The following is an 18,108-nucleotide window of genomic DNA, read 5'->3' as shown; positions in this document are numbered from 1 at the left end:
ACATCGGTAGCAGAACTGTCAACTAAATTTCAAAGTACACAGACATATTCTTCCCCCTCTTCACATCTATCCAACAAAAAGTTAGTGGGGATTCCACAAGAGTCACCGGAGGCTGAATCTGAGGCTATCTGAACCGCATGGACAAAAACAGGAACAAGAATGACCTTCAAGATCTAAATCGTTTTAAACCATTTCTGAGAATGCTTAAGTAAGAAAACCCATGTTTGTTCCTCCGAGCTCATTTTAAACCTCCGGCGCTGTCAGTGATTAAAACCACCTCTTTTCATAAACTGAATAAATTAAATTCAAAAGCACCCAGGCATTACAAACAGATGAAACCATACTGACCAAATCACTCAACAAAGTAGATTTTTTTCCCCTCAGATGAAATCTGCTTAATTACTAAATACAACACTTATTTTTTAAGAGAACCATTATCTCTAACACTCTTCACTGATCCCCTGATGTTTAAAAATGATATGTAATATCTATTACAGAAGTTCCTATTACAGGAACTATCCTCCATGGTCGTGTGTCTTCCCCCCCCCCTTTTTTTTTTTTTAAAGAAACGTTGAATTTCAGTAGTTACTGGGGAGCACGACCCAAGGCAGGAGCGTCCCTGTGGGAGGTTTCTCTGTGCAGGGGAGCTGCTGTGAGGTGCTGCCCCACTCCCTCAGCCAGACCGTCCAGCCTAATATATATTCATTTACCTCACTGATAAAAAAGGCTCCCCCCCTATTTTTAAAGACATTATTTTGTGGTTTTTTTTCTTCTCGAGGGCTTTAAAAAGACACTCCTTAATCATTCTCCCGTCAAACCCGAAAAATGCTCCCCCCCAAAGACCGCCGTGCAATTTGCAGGGAGTCCTGACCTGCAGCCAGGGACCGGGGTAAGACCACTATAGGACTACTTTTGCTTTGTTTCCCCTCTTTCCTTTCCTTTTTTTTTTTTTTAATTTTATTTTTCTAAAGTCGGCTCGAGGCCACCCGGACAGCAGCAGAAGGTGGCTGGTTACCGAGCAGCACCCGCGGGTCAATCATTTTTTTGCGTCGAAAACCAGCTTCGGGTTTATTTAAAAAAAAAAAAAAAAAGTCGCGGAGGGGGGAAAGAGGAGCGGCGCGCGCATCGGCGGGTAATGGCTGTTTGTAGCAACGAGGTATTTAGCGCCGGAGGGTGAAGGGGGGTGGAGACCAGGGTGGGGTGTCCCAGGAGCTTCGGCCGCCGCAAGTCCCTGGCACGGAGCTCCTGGCACCGGCCCCTGACGCGCTCCCGGCCCTGAGGGCGGGTCCCGACGCCCCGCTCAGGTGCCCGCGGCTGCCGAGGTCGGGCGACCCTCGCCCTCAGCCCGCCGCCGCCGCGGAGGAGGGAAGGAGGAAGGGGGGGGCCGCGCTCCCGCGCTCATTCGGTTACCTCAGGAGCTGCCGCGCGGCCCGCGCGCGGGCGGCCGTTGGGAACCCGCCGGCGAGGCACGGCCCCGCCAGCAGGCTCCCAACGGCCGCCCGCGCGCCGGTACCTCAGCGGTCCCGGCCACTGACCTGTTCGCCGCGCCTCTCCCGGCGCTCCGCGGGGCGGAGGGAGTTGGGGTAGAGAACGGGCGGGGGGTGAGAGGGGGAAGGGTTAGGCGACCGCTGCCCCGGCGTGACAAGGGGCGGCGGCTCGGTGCGTCGGCCCCCGGCTGGCCGCGATCGCCGGTGGAGGCGCCGGAGCGGGTTCTGTCACATGATGCGGTTCCTGGAAAGTTCCTGGAAAGCAGCCTTTGTATGTAGCCGTGCCGGGAGGGGGGAGCGGCGGGGGGAGGATGCCCTCGCCTCGCAATCAAAGGCGAACAGACCGCCCGCGCCGGGGAGAGGGCGGGGGGGAGCGGAGGGTGTTGTTTCCCCAGGAGCACCATCCTCCTCCTCCGGCAGCGGCAGCCTGTCTGTCTGCCCGAGCGCAGCCCCGACGCTTCTCCCCGCCGGCGGGTGCTGTGCTCCACCGGTCCCCCAACGCCGCCGGCAGCGAGAACAACCTGACCGCCCCACCTCCAGGCGGCGGCAGCGGCGGCCCCAGCCCCGTCCCGCCGAGCCCGGGTGAGTCCCGTCGTCTTCCCCGCCCCGCCCCGCGCCCGGTGCCCCGCCGCTCCTCGAGAGTAGGGTAGTGGTAGAGCTAGATCGCGGCATCAGTAGCCAGCCACCCCGCTCCCGGGACGGAGCCGCCGACAGGCGGGATGGAGGTTCCTCTAAAACCGGGCTGCTCCGGCACTCCTCGTCCCTGTCGGGAGACTCCCCGCCGCAACTAGGCTGCCACCGCCTCGCAAACCCTCCGTCCCCGCCGAGCTCCCGCGGGTGGCGGCATTCGGCGGCCGGCCGCTCCCACTTCACACGGGGTCGCGCCCGGGCAACCCCGGCGCGGCTGCTCCCACCTGCGCCGGGGCTCCGCGCTCGGCGGGCCTGCAGCCGCTCCGCCGACGGGCGCACCTGCGCCCGCTCCCCGGGACGCCGGCGGGAGGGTCCTGCGCGGGGGGCGAGGGGGTTATAACCTGGCAAAGCGACCTGTCCGCTGCCCGTGAAGTTTAATTTGGAAAAGTTTGTGAGCTCCGCCGCGGAGCATGTGGCGGGAGGAGCCACCCCGGCACAACCCCTCACCTGGCGGCTGCTGAGTGCCTGGGGCAGGGGCTCTGCCCGGCTCGCAGGCGCCGGCGGGGGGCCGGCCTTCCCCGGGAGCCCCCTTCCCGGCCAGCCTCCCCCTCACTGGCTCTGCCCGGCTTTGTGCCGCTCCCGGCGTGACAACGGGAGGGCGGGCGGCTCTTCCGTCCCTCCCGTTCGCTTCAGCCGAGCGGAAAGATAATTTTTTTATAATATCAGCATTTAATGGAACAGGAAAAGCAGATTTCCTGCCCCGCGCTAAATATATCGCGCCCTTCACCGCGCTGCCCCTTCCCGCGGCCAGCGGGCCCCGGCAGCCGGTGCTGCCCGGGAGAGGCTGACTCCCGGCCCGGCCCCCGTTCCTAGAGGTACGGCTTCGCCCGTCTACCTTACCGGGAGGCGCGCTGTGGTGGGGGCAGCGCCGGGTCCGGGATCTGCCTCGCTCGGTGGTTTCCCCTTCCCGCTCGTACCTTTCCGTGCCCGGCGCTCCCCAAACGCCCCCACCCCAGCGCCACCGGCCGGGCTCGCCTACTCCGGCCGAGGAAGCGGCGCATCGGCGGGCTCGTCCTCGCCCTAAAGAGAGACCACCTCGGCGGTCCGCCGGCTCGGCCCCGGCGGGGGGGAGCCGGGGCCAGGCCGGGCGGCGGGGGGTGGGGGGAGGAGATGTCCCTCCCCCGCTCCGCCGGGAGGTGATCTCTCGCCGCGGGTCCCTCCTCTGGATGCTGGGAAGTTCCGAAGCGGGAGCGCCAGAAACGCACGGGCAGCTCCGGGAGCGCCTCTCGCGGGGCTCGCCGCTAACCACGCTCTCTCTCCACTCGCAGGCGGCGCCCGGGCCGGGGGCCGGGGCCATGCACCCGGCGCGGCGCTGAGCACGGCAGCGGCGGCGAAGCGGAGCCCTCTCCCGGCGGGCAGCCCCCGACCTGCGTGCAAGCGGGGCCGCGCCCGCCGCCGCTGCCGCCCCCCATGACCCTGCGCTCCGCCGGCTCCCTGGAGAGCGCGGAAAGCGCCCGGGCGCGCCGGGGGCACCCCGGGGCGGCGGCGGCGGCGGTGGCAGCCGCGCCTGTTGCCGAGGAGTCCCGTGAGGCGGCGCAGCTGGCCGTGGCCATGGAGGAGCTGCGGCGGGCAGGTAAGCCCGGGCGGCCGGCCGGGAAGGGGGGAGCCCCCGGGGCGGCGGCGCTCGCCAGACTGCCCGCTCGCCGCCGCCCGCCGCACCGCGGTCCCGGGGGAGGCGGAACGGCGAGGCGTGGGGAGCCCCGCCGGGCCGGGAGGAGAACTGGGCGGCGGGGCAACGCTTTCCCGGCGCTGGGGGGTCGCGGCCCCGTGGCGGCGAGGGGCGGCGGCGGCTCCGACCTTCCGCGGGCTGCGGCGGCCGAAGCGAAAGCGCCGCTCGCGCCAGCAGCGCCGCGCCCCGGCGGCAGCCCGGGATCGCCGGTCGGGCGCTGCCGCCGGCCGGGGCGGCCGCGGCGTGGGGAGCGGGTGGCAGCCGCCGCATCCCCTCGGCCCCGCGTACCTGTGCATCGCTCGCCGGCCTGGCGGCAGCTCGGCCGCGGGCGGAGAGAAGGGCTTCGGTCCTCATCTCTTCACCGCTAGGACGGCAGCCGTACCGCCGAAGTTGTTTTCTTACCCCTCTCCTCCTCTGGCTGCTAGACGGAGCGGATTTCAACAACCGCCCACCTAGAGCTACCGAGAGCGGGCTTTTTGCGGGCTGCCAAGCCGCGCCGGGTGGACGCGGCATTCGCCCTGCCGTGTGCGGGACTGCCGGACACCTCCCCCGCTACCTTACGGGCGGCCCCGCGGGTCGGCGGCTGCCGCGTTATCCTCGCAGGGCGCTGCAGGAAAGTTTGTGCCTGTGACTGTGTAGGTATGAAAATAAACAGTGACCTGGAAGGCTCTGTCACAGAGAGAGGCATGGTAAAGCAAACGGATTTAAATAGCAAATAAAAATGCACAATGGCTTCGGGACTTCAGCTTTCAAACAACAAAGGAAATGGGTTGTTAGAAGTACATGAGCCAAACATGAAACCAAAGCTTTTTAAACAAACGGGAATAAACAAATCCCTTCCTTCTCTCCTCTTTTAACAGGGTGGTACTGGGGCAACATGACTGTTGCTGAAGCTAAAGAGAGATTGCAGGATGCCCCCGAAGGGACCTTCTTGGTTAGGGACAGTTCACATTCAGAGTATCTACTGACTATTTCGGTAAAAACATCAGCGGGACCTACAAATCTACGTATAGAATATCAAGATGGCAAGTTTAGACTGGATTCTATCACTTGTGTCAGATCTAGGCTTAAACAGTTCAACAGTGTTGTGCATTTGATTGAGTACTATGTTCTTATGTGCAAGGACAGAACCGAAACACCTTCAAATGGAACAGTTCATCTTTACTTGAACAAACCTCTCTATACGTCCGCTCCATCTCTGCAACACCGCTGCAGAATAACTATAAATAAGTGTACAAATCAGATCTGGGAGCTGCCGTTACCAACAAGACTAAAAGAGTACTTGAAAGAGTACCAATACCAGGTATAAATATATTTTCTAAATGCCTCTAACGTAGAGTAACTTTTAAATGCAATTCTTAAAATCAGCCAAAGAACTGAGTAACCAGTTGTACAACTCGGCATGGAATTCACTATCAAAACAGTGGCAGTTCTGGGGGAAAGGTTTTTATTTCAGATGCCACAAAGGGAGACTTTATGTAGAATAATCCCAGCTTGCATCCTCAGGGGTTCGACAAGGTGGTATGCTATTCTTGCAAGGAGAGAGAAGCCAGGAATCTGTCCAGGTTGTGTTGTGTTGTCAGTGCACAAAATACTGCGCTGTCGAATGCTAACTGAAGCAGCGGGACTGGGAGAGGCTGCAGAAGTGGTCAGAGACGTATGAGAGTGTATAAGTATCTCAGTTGTCTGATTCCAAGATTAATTTGGTGCTGGTGTTCGTATAATCCTGAAAGCTTAACTGGATCACACTGTGATAATCTTGCCAAAGTTATGCAACTAATGAAATCCAGTCAAAAAAGTGATCATCTATTCAGTTTTTATTGAACTGTAATTCTTGTGCTTTTCTGCAAGCAAAGGAGTACTGTAAGTAACCAGTTTAAAACATTGTTTTTCAAAGTTCTCTAAAAGCTGACCTTAAGGAGAAATGCCACATCTTTCATAGGAACCCAGTATGTTGCTGATTATACCAGATTGGTATCCCAGAATCTTTGTTAATGTGTTAACATCTTCCCAGTGGTGATATATCCATGTTATTACTATTAAGCCTCTTTTGGTTGAGGCTTTAGGACTGTACTCTGCAGACTTGCAGTTGCTCAGTTCCGATATCAAAACATGGATATCAGCAGTTACAGCTGTCTTCTACAGTGTAGAATGTTTTCTTCAGCTTGTTTCCCAAAATGTGGGGAAATACAGATTTGGGGGTTTTTTTTGAAGGGGGTTGGTTTTTTTTTTCTCTTTTTTTTTCCTTCTAATTCACCATTGTAGCTATCAGACTATTACTCAATAAAGTAAATCAAATTGCACAACAATCTCCCAATCTTTGTATGTATGGGTTTGCTACTATGAGGAAACAGTGATCTTACAACCTGTATCATTTCCCAGCTAATACTCACGTAATCGCACGTGTATCGTGAGGAGGAATGCCCTTGCTTTGCCTCTGTGGTGCTGCACACAGGTACAGCTGGATTATGTTCAGATCAGTGGCTTAGAGGCTGCCTGCTGAGTTCCCATAGTTAGGTATTAGCGTAGGACATCACTTTTCATGTTACAGCAGTCCTCCAGGTGGGAGGAAGGGACTAAGACCATCAGTATCCGTTCCTCGGTCTAAATGTAAAGTATTTAGTGGAAGACATTTCCACGATGAGAGTCATAGGAGAGCAGAAAGAGAGAAAAAAGGACATAGATTCATCCTCAGTCAACAATTTCAGAGGTTTAACTCTTCCTCTAGCTTACTATTTAATTAAAGCAAATAGACCTGTATTTGAACAAGGAGGGTTGTCAAGACTTGCTGCAATCTAGCCCTGCCCAGGCTGAAATAGAAACAACGTAAAATAAGCTTTTTTCCTTGTGACTTGCCTGCTCTAGTACTGTCAAGGTGCTGTGTCCCTTCTCATAACTCTGGGGCGCTGACCAGCTGCTGTGGTTGCATCGGAGCTCCCAGTTGCTGCGCACTCAGTTCTGTCATTACCGCGCTGGCAGAAACGAGCAGCACAGCTGTTGGGACAAGGAAGACACCAAGAGCCCGAGGCAGAGGGGCTGGTCCCTCGGTAGGGCAAATACTTGGAATGTTGTTCTTTCTGTGGAAAAGGTGGCTTTTCTCCCTCCTCCTCCTCCACGGCTTCAATTCTCTCTCCCCACTTTTAATGCAAGCTTTAGCATAGAAATGGGAGCTTCCTCCTGAAAAACAGAACAAAAGCTTTTGTCATGTAAAACTTTTCCCCGTGCTGTGCCAAAATGTAGCAGATTGTTGGAAGCTTTTCACACCAGGCAGCGACCACCCTCCCGTTCCCATCCCAGAAGAGCTCTTGTATTCCAGGTATGTGTTGTGATCACACGGTTCTTCTGCACTTGCCACCTGTCTTGCTAGGATCTGCTGCCCACCCTGAAGCTGAGGAGCTTCTCCTGTGAGCAGTGCCTGTGAAAACCGTTCTCCTGGGAATGCTCCTCATTCTGATTAATCTGTTTTCTTACAGTTCTTGCCTAGCCCTACCTCGAGATGAGATAGCTGCTGTACGGGATAACTTGTGTTGCAGTAAGGAAACACTCCAAGCTGCTGCTGCATTAACCTTCTGCTACTGGGCATTCTTAGTCAGGGTGATACTTAGCTGCGACATGCTTGGGGTCTCCGTGGTGAACAAGTTATACGAAGGTCCTTTAAACCAGGCTAGCACCTGGCCTGGGGATTTAAAATCACGCATACCAATGCTGGAACAAGCGGACTGAGAAGAGCTTTGGGGCGCACTGAGACAGTCACGTTGTACATATAAGAAATGATTTACAGCCCGCTGCTGGCAGCCTAGTGCAATCAGTCACAGGCCAGGTGTGCCCCACGGCAGAGCCAAGCTCCGAGGAATGACACGGGGCAGATGCAGGGCAGCTTGCTGGGCTTTTTGTTAGCGGTTCTCCAAAGCACACGGGCAAACGGCAGGCTGAAGACAAGGAATGCTAGTAAAGTCACAAGTAAAGTGAAAGGTGGTGATTCTTGTAACTAATCAAGAGTAGTTACCATGATGCGGAATCAAGTCACCGGACATTGAGCATACCGGCTCACGCTTCGTACCGTGTATGAGTGACTGCGGGGAGTAAGTAGGGTCCGTAGCTGTGGTGTGCTCAGAGCAGTGAACAATATTTTGAACAGACTGGAGGGGGAACTAGTCCTCTTTGTATGAAAGCATAGCTCTTGTCCTCATTAGGATGCCAGCCCTAGGGTTGATGCATTGCACTAGTAAAACTAAACCACACTACGGCTTGCTGCAAGCTCGGCTTCACTCTAACGCAGCACAGAGGAATGACTTGTTCTGGTACAAAAAATCCAAGAATAGCACATTATTAGATTACAGTGGTGCAAAAATTTCTCATATACACCCTGTGAATTTTCAGGCACAATCATGTTGTCCAAACATTTTTTAAAAAGTTCCAGTGCTTTTTTTTTTTTTTTTGCTTTATGGATGTTGCTGTGGCTTGTTCACAGCACTAGCTTTTAAACTGCTGGCCCTTCAGATTCCAAAAATTACTTCTAACTGATACATGTCATCTTGAATTGCTAGTACAGAGCGCTCAGTGAAGCCAGTTTCACAGGTTCAATGCCCACGAGTCAACCAAAAATCATGATAAGGACCTTAATCCTAAGATTGTTTTTTCATCCCATCTGTTGGTTTGGTTTTTCATTTCTGAGTCTCGAGGTTTCAGATTTTCCAGCTGATACCTGGAATGTTAGTTGCTGAAAACCTCTTCGTTGTAATTAAAGGAATGCTGAGAATGCCAATCCTAAGAGGCGACCCTTGGGAAAAAAAATTTTAAAAAGAATTGCAAGATGAATGGTGAAAATGGAATTGGTAACTGTATTTAGTTTAGCACTAAACCTAGCAGAAGTCTGAACGATGGCTCCATTTTAGTTGTATGGGTATTCCCCTGCTCTTAGTATCATCACCCAGAGACAGAAAACGGTTCAAGCACAAGATGGGTGGGTAGAGTGGGAATGTAACAAGCAGCCGTGCCCATTGCATTAGAAGTAACTTTGTTTTAATCTGACCTCGTCAGTGTTGTCCTGATTATATTTCATGTAACCACATTCTAGATAAACAATATTTAGTTATTAGCAAGAAGGAAAAATTGTTCACTAGAATATGGAGGGAGAGGGGTTTATTTTTATACCTTTAGACAATCTGGAACTTAATCCTCACTAAAAACTGTGGAGCTTTAGAATCTGAGACTCTTCCTGTCATTACTTTAAGAAAACAGAATTTACATACGATAGGAAGGACAGGGTTCTGTAGTTGCATGAATTCCTGTATCTTAGCCACCTCTGGTGTCGTACCAAAGTGTTCCCGTAGGTAAATTACCTTGTGAAAGAAAGTAGAAAAGCTTTATTTGCTTATATGTTCTATTCAAGAGCTTTTTCTTGTATTCCTGATAAAAATCCTGTGGATTTTTCTTTTGGCTATACGCTTAGGATCTAGCAGAGAGTAAGCTCAGTGGTGTCAGGGCTTTGTTCTTCTTAAGCCAAAACACATGATGGAAATGGGAAGACACACCTTTAGACTTGGGTGTCATGTCTAACAGTCATTTAAAATAAAGTAAAATAGAACTTCTTCTGACTTTGTGGTTGTTAAAATAAGTCTAAGTATCATCTTGACTTCCACAGGATGTAGTGGTTTGAGGGACAGTTGTATTACTGATTCTCAATAATTATAAGAATCTTTTCTGTCACAAGGAGAAATTTTATTAAAAAAAAACTTTAGAAGTAAACTAAACTTTTAGTATATAAACCATAAAATTTCTAAGTGCAATAAAATTACTTGAAAAAAATTACTTGAAAGGTCTGAGCTGGTTCGTGCTGTACACACAAAGGAAGTGGGGATGACAAGCTGCTTTGGTATCTCAGCCTAGCTCCTGAAACCCACTTCTTTATTAGTGTTAACTTCAGCAGGTCTCAGTATTTTGCTAAGCCCTTCGCACGACTGAAAATGCCTGGAAACAACATTCCACTGACACATAACTTCAGATCACCGAGGTCTGAGCTCGCTTTACAGCAACATGGCGGTCTGCCACAGTATTGCTGAAATTGGGTAATTCCTACAACGGGCTGAAGATCAGTCAAAGAAAGTGGGAAGCAGCGTCGCTGCTGCCGGGGGCTGTGAAGGGCATCGGTGCGGACATCACTGGTCGTTACCCACTGCCTTAGACAGCGGGCATGCTACACGCCCGGTGAAGTACAGCAGCCAGGAAACCAGATGAGAAGCTATTCTGCTCGCTGAGGAGCGAGTTACCTGCCTGGCTTTTGGTGTCTGAGGAGGGACCGAAGGGAAAGACCAAGGAAAAGCCAGCAGCTCCCACGAGAGGTGGCACTTCTCACGAGGTGGATCGAACAGCTAACCACCAGGATTAGTACTACGCTGAAAGGTGTCTTAGTAGAGCTTAAAGGTCCAGGGGAGTAACTAGCATCAGCACAGTTTGAAACCATGTGTAAACACAATCTGGCTAGATAGCTGAGCTTCAGGAAAAAAATTAGGCTTATAACAAAATCGGTCTGTCCTGGTCCTGGGGTTGGCAAGGGTGGGGAGGGATTAACAGTGTTTATTAAGTGTTTATTAACCAGGTTATCTACAGTGCTTTGAGGGAGCCAGCACCTCTGAGAAAGTCTAGGGAAATGTAGAAACATCACGATAATTACGGTGTTTAATCTCCCTGATAAATTGTGGATTTTATTCTACTTAAATCCTATTTAAAAAAGGGATTGCACCTGTGTTTTGTTTTGTGTTTGGGTTTTTTTTTTCTTCCAGAGTTGCGACCATTAACTCTGCAGGAACTGAAATACCAAAATAATATCATTACTTTCTATGATATTAAGGAGTAAAATAATGCAGGAGTAAAAGCTATTTACATAAGGAACAAGCTGACATTTAATAGGAAGGAGTTCAAACAGATAATACCCAGGGAAGGTTCAGTGCTGGGTGCTGCAAAGAACAGAATACATTTTTAAAAATCCCCAAATTCAATGTGCCTGCCTTATTTTTTCTTTCAGTGGCAGGCAGGGTTTGTAAAAGTAAATCCTGTTGTTTTTCAGTCAAATCGTTCCGTAACTGATGTCTCATAGCTGAGGATTGCAGTTTGGTGCACTGTTGTCTAACAACAAGTAAATGCAGAAGTACCTTAAATGTGAGAAAAGATTCAAAGCCCGGCACAAATTCTCCTTTTGACTTCACTGAGGTTATTCGCATCAGGCTTGATAACAAGAACTATATAAGGAACAGCTGTAAGACTGGTATCTGAAGGCTGTAAAATCACTTTTCAAAACGCTTTGTTAAAGTTTAGTTGCATCTCTTTGGGTTGCAGCCCTGAAATAGGTTCAGCTGAATCTCTGCACCCACACTCAGCTTGTGGCAGGGGGGAATCTCCGAATTTGCGGGCTTGCTCTGGACACCTGTATTACACACATCATGCATTTGCTTTTTTCTTACCTGGCGCGGTCTGGAGGGCAGAATAAGTTGTGGATCAACTGTTATTGTTTATGGGATTTTTAGCCAGTTCATTTTCTTTTAGGGAGAGCAATATTAAACAAGACTGATCCTGTATTATCTGCAAGTTACCTATCTGTAAAGTGGCCAGTGGGCTTGACATTTTGTAATTTATCAGCATGGGGTGAAAAGTCGTTTATATTTCAATTACCATTGGTAGGAGCTTAAGCTGCAGTGATGGTAATATCTTTGAATGGCTGCTTTGCTAGGAAGAGAGAAGAAAGTAAGTTAGGGAAGTGAGATTCTTGTTTAGATTGCAGTGGCAGTGGCATCACAGCTCCTTCGCGAGCTGAAACGCTTCAGGCGCGTGTTGCCTGCGAGGGAAACTGCCTGCAAGAAGATAACTGTTTGCTGGAAATTCATCCGTTTCTTTTAACTCCCCTGGCGGAGGATGCAGTGCCTACTGCAGGCTGCTTACCTAGCCCACTGCAACCATGCCTGCAGCCAGGGTTCATTTTCAAAGGGAAAAAAACAGAGTTAAGTGAATTTTTAATTGAAGGCTATTTTTTGCTTGAAAACAGGATGTGTGGAAGTATAAGCAGTGGCAAAGCTCTTGCTAGGCTACCTGTAAAAACTTTCAATGAATCATTACTAGCTCCTGAAAAGCTTAACCAGAAAGTAAGAACCCTTAAGAATATAGGTGCTGCGTATGAGTTTGTCCAGTTGAAAGCCTGGGAAAGGAACAGAAGCTTATGAAAAGCAGTAGTTATTATCCTCCTAAATAAAAGCAACCTTCCAGTCTTTTATCTAAAATGCTCGACAACCATTTCATATGCTGTAATTTGCAAACAAAAGAAGCTGGTTTTCTGAAAAGGTTTCAGACTTGGATCTTAAATTCCGTTTACTTACTTGACAATGTTTGATTTTCAGGCTAATTCAGGAGTTTTCTTTGTTTGTTCTCATGTTATTAAAATGGTTGCTTTACATTTAAAAACTAGTTTCATGAGTCTGGAATAAATATTTCGAGCTTTGCAGTATTTCATCTGTCTCCTCAAAGCATCTTTAAATTAAACTTCAAAAACAGGGAACTACATTAATTCATATATTTAAGAAAATGGACTAAAAATTCTGAGAAATACTGAGTCACATTTTGCAAATATTAATTGCAGGGGTTTGATTATAATTCATTGCAGAGATTCTTTTTTTTTTTTTCTGGAATGAATACAGAAGTTTCACATTTGATGCTTGCTTCTTTTCTTGTAAGTGTTCTGTATTCAACTTCTGGCTAGAGATTATTTGTACCAAAGTAAACAGCGTTAATTCATCGCAGTACTGCTAATAAACATTTTTATTATTGAAACAAATGTAAATGTGTAGACACTACATCATAACCTCAAACCCCATGTATTAAGATGTTCTGAAACTTTCTGTGCTGTATTTTATCTACGTGCTGGACATGACTTTGAATAAAAATAATACTTTTAAGGAAGTTTATGAAGTGTCATGTACATTTTATATTCATTGCTCTCTTCAAACTGCATTTAATTTAAAGCCTTTGTTATTTAAATGTATGGGAAGTTATAAAGTATCAGAATAATCGAAGCGGCAGCCCAGGGGCTGATCCCCATCATCTTTTCTCAGGAGTGATATGGAATTGCTTTTGGAGTAGCAAATGCCACCTGGAGTGACACCCCCTCCCGCCCCTCAGCCCAGTGCCCTCAAACCCCGCCGGCACCCAGCACAGGACGCCTAAGCTCGGTCTACAAGTCGGGCAGTCTTTCCATACCAAACCCTTCCCCTCCTCGGCATCGGCCTGGCTTTCGGTGGCTGGCGTGGGACACCTGGATGTTGGCACTGGGGAGGGCCACGCTTGCAAAGGGGCGTGCAGCAGGGACCAGGCTGAGGAGGCAGAGGCGAGGGAGGAAGGGAAGGGATTATTGCCTGGGACGGCAGTGGACAGCAAAGGCTTGCAGGACCCTCATCTGGTCTTCAGGCCACCGAGTTGGGGCCACCCTGACTTGTATTTTAACAGTGTTTTTGAGATACGTCACATTCAGAAATGCTTTCTGTGCTCTTCTTTCTAAAAATGACAGGCAACCATATAATATATGTTTCTTTTTTTCCATCTTCATTTCAGAGGTTTTGTGTGAGATTTAACCAATTAGATGTGTTTTTAATAAACAAATCTAGAGGCTCATATTTCTTTTCTTTTGTCCTTAAAGTTGGAACGCTGTCCTACAGACAATTGAAAACAGCATAGCCCTAATAGATTAAATCTGCTTGCACTCGTTTTAAAAACACATTTTAGCTCTTGTTATCAGCAGAAACAAATTAGTCCGTAGAAAACAAAGAAAGTACGTACATGCTAGGATACAGCTTGACTCTAATTAGCATAAAGGAATCTCTCAAAAGTGGTTTGGTTGGGTTTTTTTTTTAAATCTCATTATACTTGTACAGAGTTTCTAAAAAGATTTGAAACTTTTAAGTGAGCTTTAAAAAAAGTGTATGGTCAATTTAAAAAACTGGTATTCTGACCTGGAACAACCCACATATAAAGAGACTAGCATAGTCAAAGGAGATGCCGCTTAGCTTGGTTCCCACAGATTTGGACTTGCTACCCCAAATTCAGCAGTCCTCAAAAGCGTGGCCTGACGGCCACCGGCGATTCCCCGGTGCACAGAACCAGAGAGAACAAGGTTTTAAGACTGGAAGTCTGACGGTACTGATGTGTGGGAGTGACCGTGGTCCACTGATCTACAAAGTCTAGGAAATACTTTTTAAATCTATTTGGTTAGCTTTGAGATTTGAGCAGAGTTAGAGGGGAGTTGAGCTGAACCCAAACTGGCTCAAATATATACATACATATATTTGTCCCTAAAACTGGAATTGAACCGAACCATCTTTCTGAAGTTTTGTTGGACTCAGACCAGAACTCAACTGCAAGAACTTTAGTCAGGGCTGAACCTAAACTGAACCAAAATGAAAAGTTTAAGGGCTTCTCTCCTCGGACTTGAAGCATTACCTGTGCGCCTCCTTATTCCGTAACTGCAGAGTACAGTCAGCACGCGGGGAGCATTGCTAACGGCAACCCAAAACACCAGTAGCGCATTTACAGTTTCTGCTGGTGAATTTGCAGCACAGTTATAAACTAGTAGGAAAAAAAGGAAACACCAGATTTTCCCTTTAATCGGACTTGGACTTCTGCTGTCAACCTCTTCCTTCCTAGGCTTATCTGTTTCCTTTCACCGTGTTCCTTCTTTGCATCTCTGTTTAGACTGTAAGCAGAGATGTGGCTAAACGCTGGCTGTATGACTGCTACCATTTACTCGAGTGGGAGCCGGAGTTGCGCTGTGCATGTCCATATGTTTTGCTAACTTTCTAAGATATTCTTGGACAGTATAAAATAAATAACTCTAATTGCCTCATCTGGCAAAAAGATATAGTAAATGCAAGTGATGTAACTGCTTGTCTTCATTTTCTATTTTAAAATGCAGGCACATTATCTGCAATTAAATGCAGCTGTCAGGATCACAATGATGTGATATTTTAACTCTCCAAGTCTGGTCACTCCAATTCCAGATATAATCCAGTTCCTTAGATCATGACTGAAAAAAAGAAAAAAAACAACAAACAAACAAGCTGGCAATCAGCAACACAAGAAGCTAAGACAGGAAACTTTCAGTAGCTGTACAGCGCTGTGCCGAGGGATGATCATATAGATGGTCTGTGGCGGTCTCCGCTCCCTGGTGCCTGTGTGTGTTGCTTACAAATGCCTTTTCTCACAACCGGTATCACGAACTGTCCATGACGTGAAAATTTAAAACCACCTCAGCTGTATGTTGGCTACAACAGCAGCATACTTCTTGTCTTAGAGTTACCGATGATGACTTACTTGTGTGGTTTCCAGTGCTGTCAAGGTCATAGTAAGTATGTTAATGCATCACTGTGAAACAACCATAGGAGCATTTAAATTTTTTACGTTTGTGTTCCTAGAAGACTAACATGTGTGCCTGAGACAAAAACCATTTACCTTGGTTTAACAGATGTATTGGAATAAGATATTATTTATCAATTATTTAAAAGCAATTTAAACCCCTCTGTCTGGAAATAATCCTAGGTAAAAGCGTTACGTCAGTTAAACCAAAATATTGCTTTAGAATTGCCAAATAAGCAGTATCTCTGCAGAAGCTGGCCACGTAATAAATGGATTTAATTTTTTAAACATTTCTTAAACCCAGCACACATGCTTTGCCTTTAAGACTGTGAGTTACATTCCGCATCCACAAAAACTCTCAACTTTGCTGTGAGCCACAGGCAAATCAAAGGATCTAAGCTTTCTGAGCGTGATTAAGCGTGTGTCTTTATGCAAAATCTTGCAGATAAATATCATGTTAAGCATACGCAGTACCTGAGCTCCACGAATAATACTTTCAGTTATATTTTCCCATGGCAAATATTTCCTGGGTACAATATCTGGGAAAGGCATGTGAAGGTTTCCTTAACTAGCTTCCAAATACCCTTAAATCTGTACGAATTGGTCTACACCAAATGTAGAAATGGGATTCACACAGCGGCAACACTTCGAGCAGCAGCTGCAGCAACCACCTTTCCTGCTTTTCCAGAGGGTAGGCATTAGCAAGCCGAGCAGACCACAGCCACCTCGCTGTGGTTGCCTGCAGCTTCAAGGTAGCGCGTTCCAGCTCCGCAGGATCTCTTTTATTTTTTTCTTTTCTTTCATCGCTATTGCAGTCCCGACATGAAAGAAAAGGGGTGACACCTACGTAAAGTTGGAAAGAAGTTCTTCGATGAGATGTGACAGGAAATGACACTGCCTCATTTTTACAGCTCTGTGAATCTCGGTTTTCTCTCTTCTGCCGTACTTTGGTTTCAAATATTCGTATAAAGTGATGTGAAGGAGATGGTTTTGTATTCAGTTGTAGATGAATAAAACTATGATAATGTGCACAGCACTTGAAATGTGGCAGACACGGGCTGGATCTTGCTACATGTTTTTAATCTACAAAAGTGTCTTCATTTTTAGGCTGTTCAGATGAAAATAATGAAGCTGAATATACACAGCATGCAGTACAGCACTGCTGTATGTTTCCAGCACCTGGATGAAGTCTGGCTTAGCGCATACTTGCAAATAGGAACCAGCATCCCTAGAGAGTACCGAGATCAGCTGTTTCTAATGTCATGAAAACTCCGTTTTTGTAAATTCTGGTTTAATTTTATACACAACTCCTCTGCTTTATAAAAAAAAAAAACAAACCCAAAACCCAAACAAACCCCACCGCCCAGGTGCTGAGAGCGCGGCGGGTCCTCCGAGCCCCTGGAACGGAGCCCCCGTGGCGGGGACACGCCCGCACCCCGCCGCGGAGGGACCTCTCCCCCTGCGGCCGTCCTCGAGCTCGCGTGGGGCCGCCCGCCCGCCTGCCCACGGCCCTGTCCGGGCTGTCCCCCCTCACCAGCCGCCCACTCGCGAAGCCCCTCGCAGCCGGGCGCTCCGCCTAGCCCCGCCGCGGACTGGGACCGGCTCCGCGCTGCCAGCGCCCCCCCCCAGCCCCGCAGTAGAGCCCCCCGCCCCTAGACCCATCGTCGCGGCGAGTGGAGCCGCGGGGCCGCCCACCCCGCTGCCCACAGCTGACATGGCGGCCGCGGCGCCCCCCCCGCTCCCCGCCCTCAGCGGGGCCGGCGGCAGCGGCCCTTCCTCGGCCGGCCCGCAGCAGGGCGGCGGCAGCGGCTTCCGGCGAAGCCTTCTTGCCTTCAACAAAGATGGTGCTCCCCGCGCAGGCTCGGCGGCCGCCCGGGCGCCCTGTGTAGTTCCCCACTTCCCTCTTGTAAGTACGGGGAGAGGGCGGAGGGAGCTTTGCCCTCACAGCGCTCGCCGCCCCAGACGTCCTCTCGCCCGCTCCGCGGTGCGATGCTGGAGGCCCCGCTCGGCCCGGCCCCGGCCGGCCCAGCCCGGCCCGGCTGCCCCAGGCGCCGCCGCGGGGGAAGCGAGAGCGAAGGCGCCAGCCCGGGGGGTGCCGAGGGGCCGTTCTCGGCGGCCCCCCGCGCCGCGGGGCCGGGGAAGGGGGCGGGCTTCCGCGGAGGGGGGGGTGGGGGCGGCGGCGGCGGCGGGAGCCGCGGGCCGGCGGTAGCGACCGCCTCCGCTGCGGCAGCCGAGCCGAGCCGAGCCGAGCCGAGCCCAGCCTGGCGGAAGGCCGGGGTGCTGCTGCCCGCCGCGCCGGAGCCGCGGTGGGAGGCTCGGGTGCCCGTCGGCCGGAGAGCGGGCCCTTGGCTGTGGCAGGAGCCGCAGCCGCCTCCAGACCTCGGCTGCAGGGGAGAAGTTAAAAGCAAAGCTTGATTTTTCTGGGGAGAGGTTTTAAACTTGTAGACACGCTGTGAATAGCCGAAATCACTCGCGGGTTAGCCAGGGTGGACCTTATTCGTAGCTAAGCAGGCACATGGGAATGCTCTTGGGGTCATAAGCAGCCCAGCACATTTGGTGTTTGGGAAGATGCCAGAGTGTTTCTAGCCAAGAGCCAAGTGAACGTTCTTTTTAGGATCAGGAGGAGTCTTTTTAGGGTCAAGGCTTTCAAAAGTTTTATCCCCACTCATCCAGAAAAATGCAAACCTGCCTGTGGTGGCGTGGTGATAAGTCAAGGACAGTGGTCCTTCAGCAGGACGTGGGGGTATATATCTTAAAACTTGGCTCTACAACGGACAATATGCATTTTTTTAGAAGTATCTGGGGAATGTTTGAGCCATGTAATGTTTTAAGTAAATGAATGTCTCATCTTTTTACTTTCCCTCTAGCACC

The 18,108-nt window shown here is 50.0% G+C and overlaps 2 protein-coding genes across 3 annotated transcripts in view; both read left to right on the top strand.

Annotated features, from left to right (window-relative positions):
• The first annotated feature begins 1,852 nt into the window (after positions 1-1,852).
• Positions 1,853-12,797, top strand: SOCS2 (suppressor of cytokine signaling 2). Of its 2 annotated transcripts, none has more exons than XM_075080643.1 (3): positions 1,853-2,069; positions 3,446-3,750; positions 4,707-12,797. In XM_075080643.1, the coding sequence occupies exons 2-3, from the start codon at positions 3,588-3,590 to the stop codon at positions 5,153-5,155; spliced, it is 612 nt and encodes a 203-aa protein (XP_074936744.1). In that variant the 5' UTR covers positions 1,853-2,069; positions 3,446-3,587; the 3' UTR covers positions 5,156-12,797. The 2 variants fall into 2 exon arrangements, with proteins under 2 accessions (XP_074936744.1, XP_074936743.1); XM_075080642.1 differs by lacking the exon at positions 1,853-2,069 and adding an exon at positions 2,828-2,992.
• A 4,081-nt stretch (positions 12,798-16,878) lies between these two features.
• The window catches only part of CRADD (CARD and death domain containing adaptor protein), an 83,364-nt gene continuing 82,134 nt past the window's right edge, over positions 16,879-18,108 (top strand). Inside the window, exon 1 of the mRNA XM_075080644.1 lies at positions 16,879-17,143. The gene's annotated coding sequence lies outside the window, so the exon portion shown is untranslated. The remainder of the gene's footprint in view (positions 17,144-18,108) is intronic.

Source organism: Phalacrocorax aristotelis, chromosome 1, assembly GCF_949628215.1.
Source record: "Phalacrocorax aristotelis chromosome 1, bGulAri2.1, whole genome shotgun sequence".
NCBI classification, from domain to species: Eukaryota; Metazoa; Chordata; class Aves; order Suliformes; family Phalacrocoracidae; genus Phalacrocorax; species Phalacrocorax aristotelis.
The sequence above is the reverse complement of the archived record's forward strand: the minus strand, read 5'-3'. Positions and strand labels throughout refer to the sequence as shown.

Bases quoted from the DNA above. Each gene is read 5' to 3' on its own strand.
- SOCS2 (XM_075080643.1), top strand. From the start codon at position 3,588: ATGACCCTGCGCTCCGCCGGCTCCCTGGAGAGCGCGGAAAGCGCCCGG. The intron at 3,751-4,706 runs GTAAGCCCGGGC...CTCTTTTAACAG, and splicing joins GGAGGAGCTGCGGCGGGCAG to GGTGGTACTGGGGCAACATG.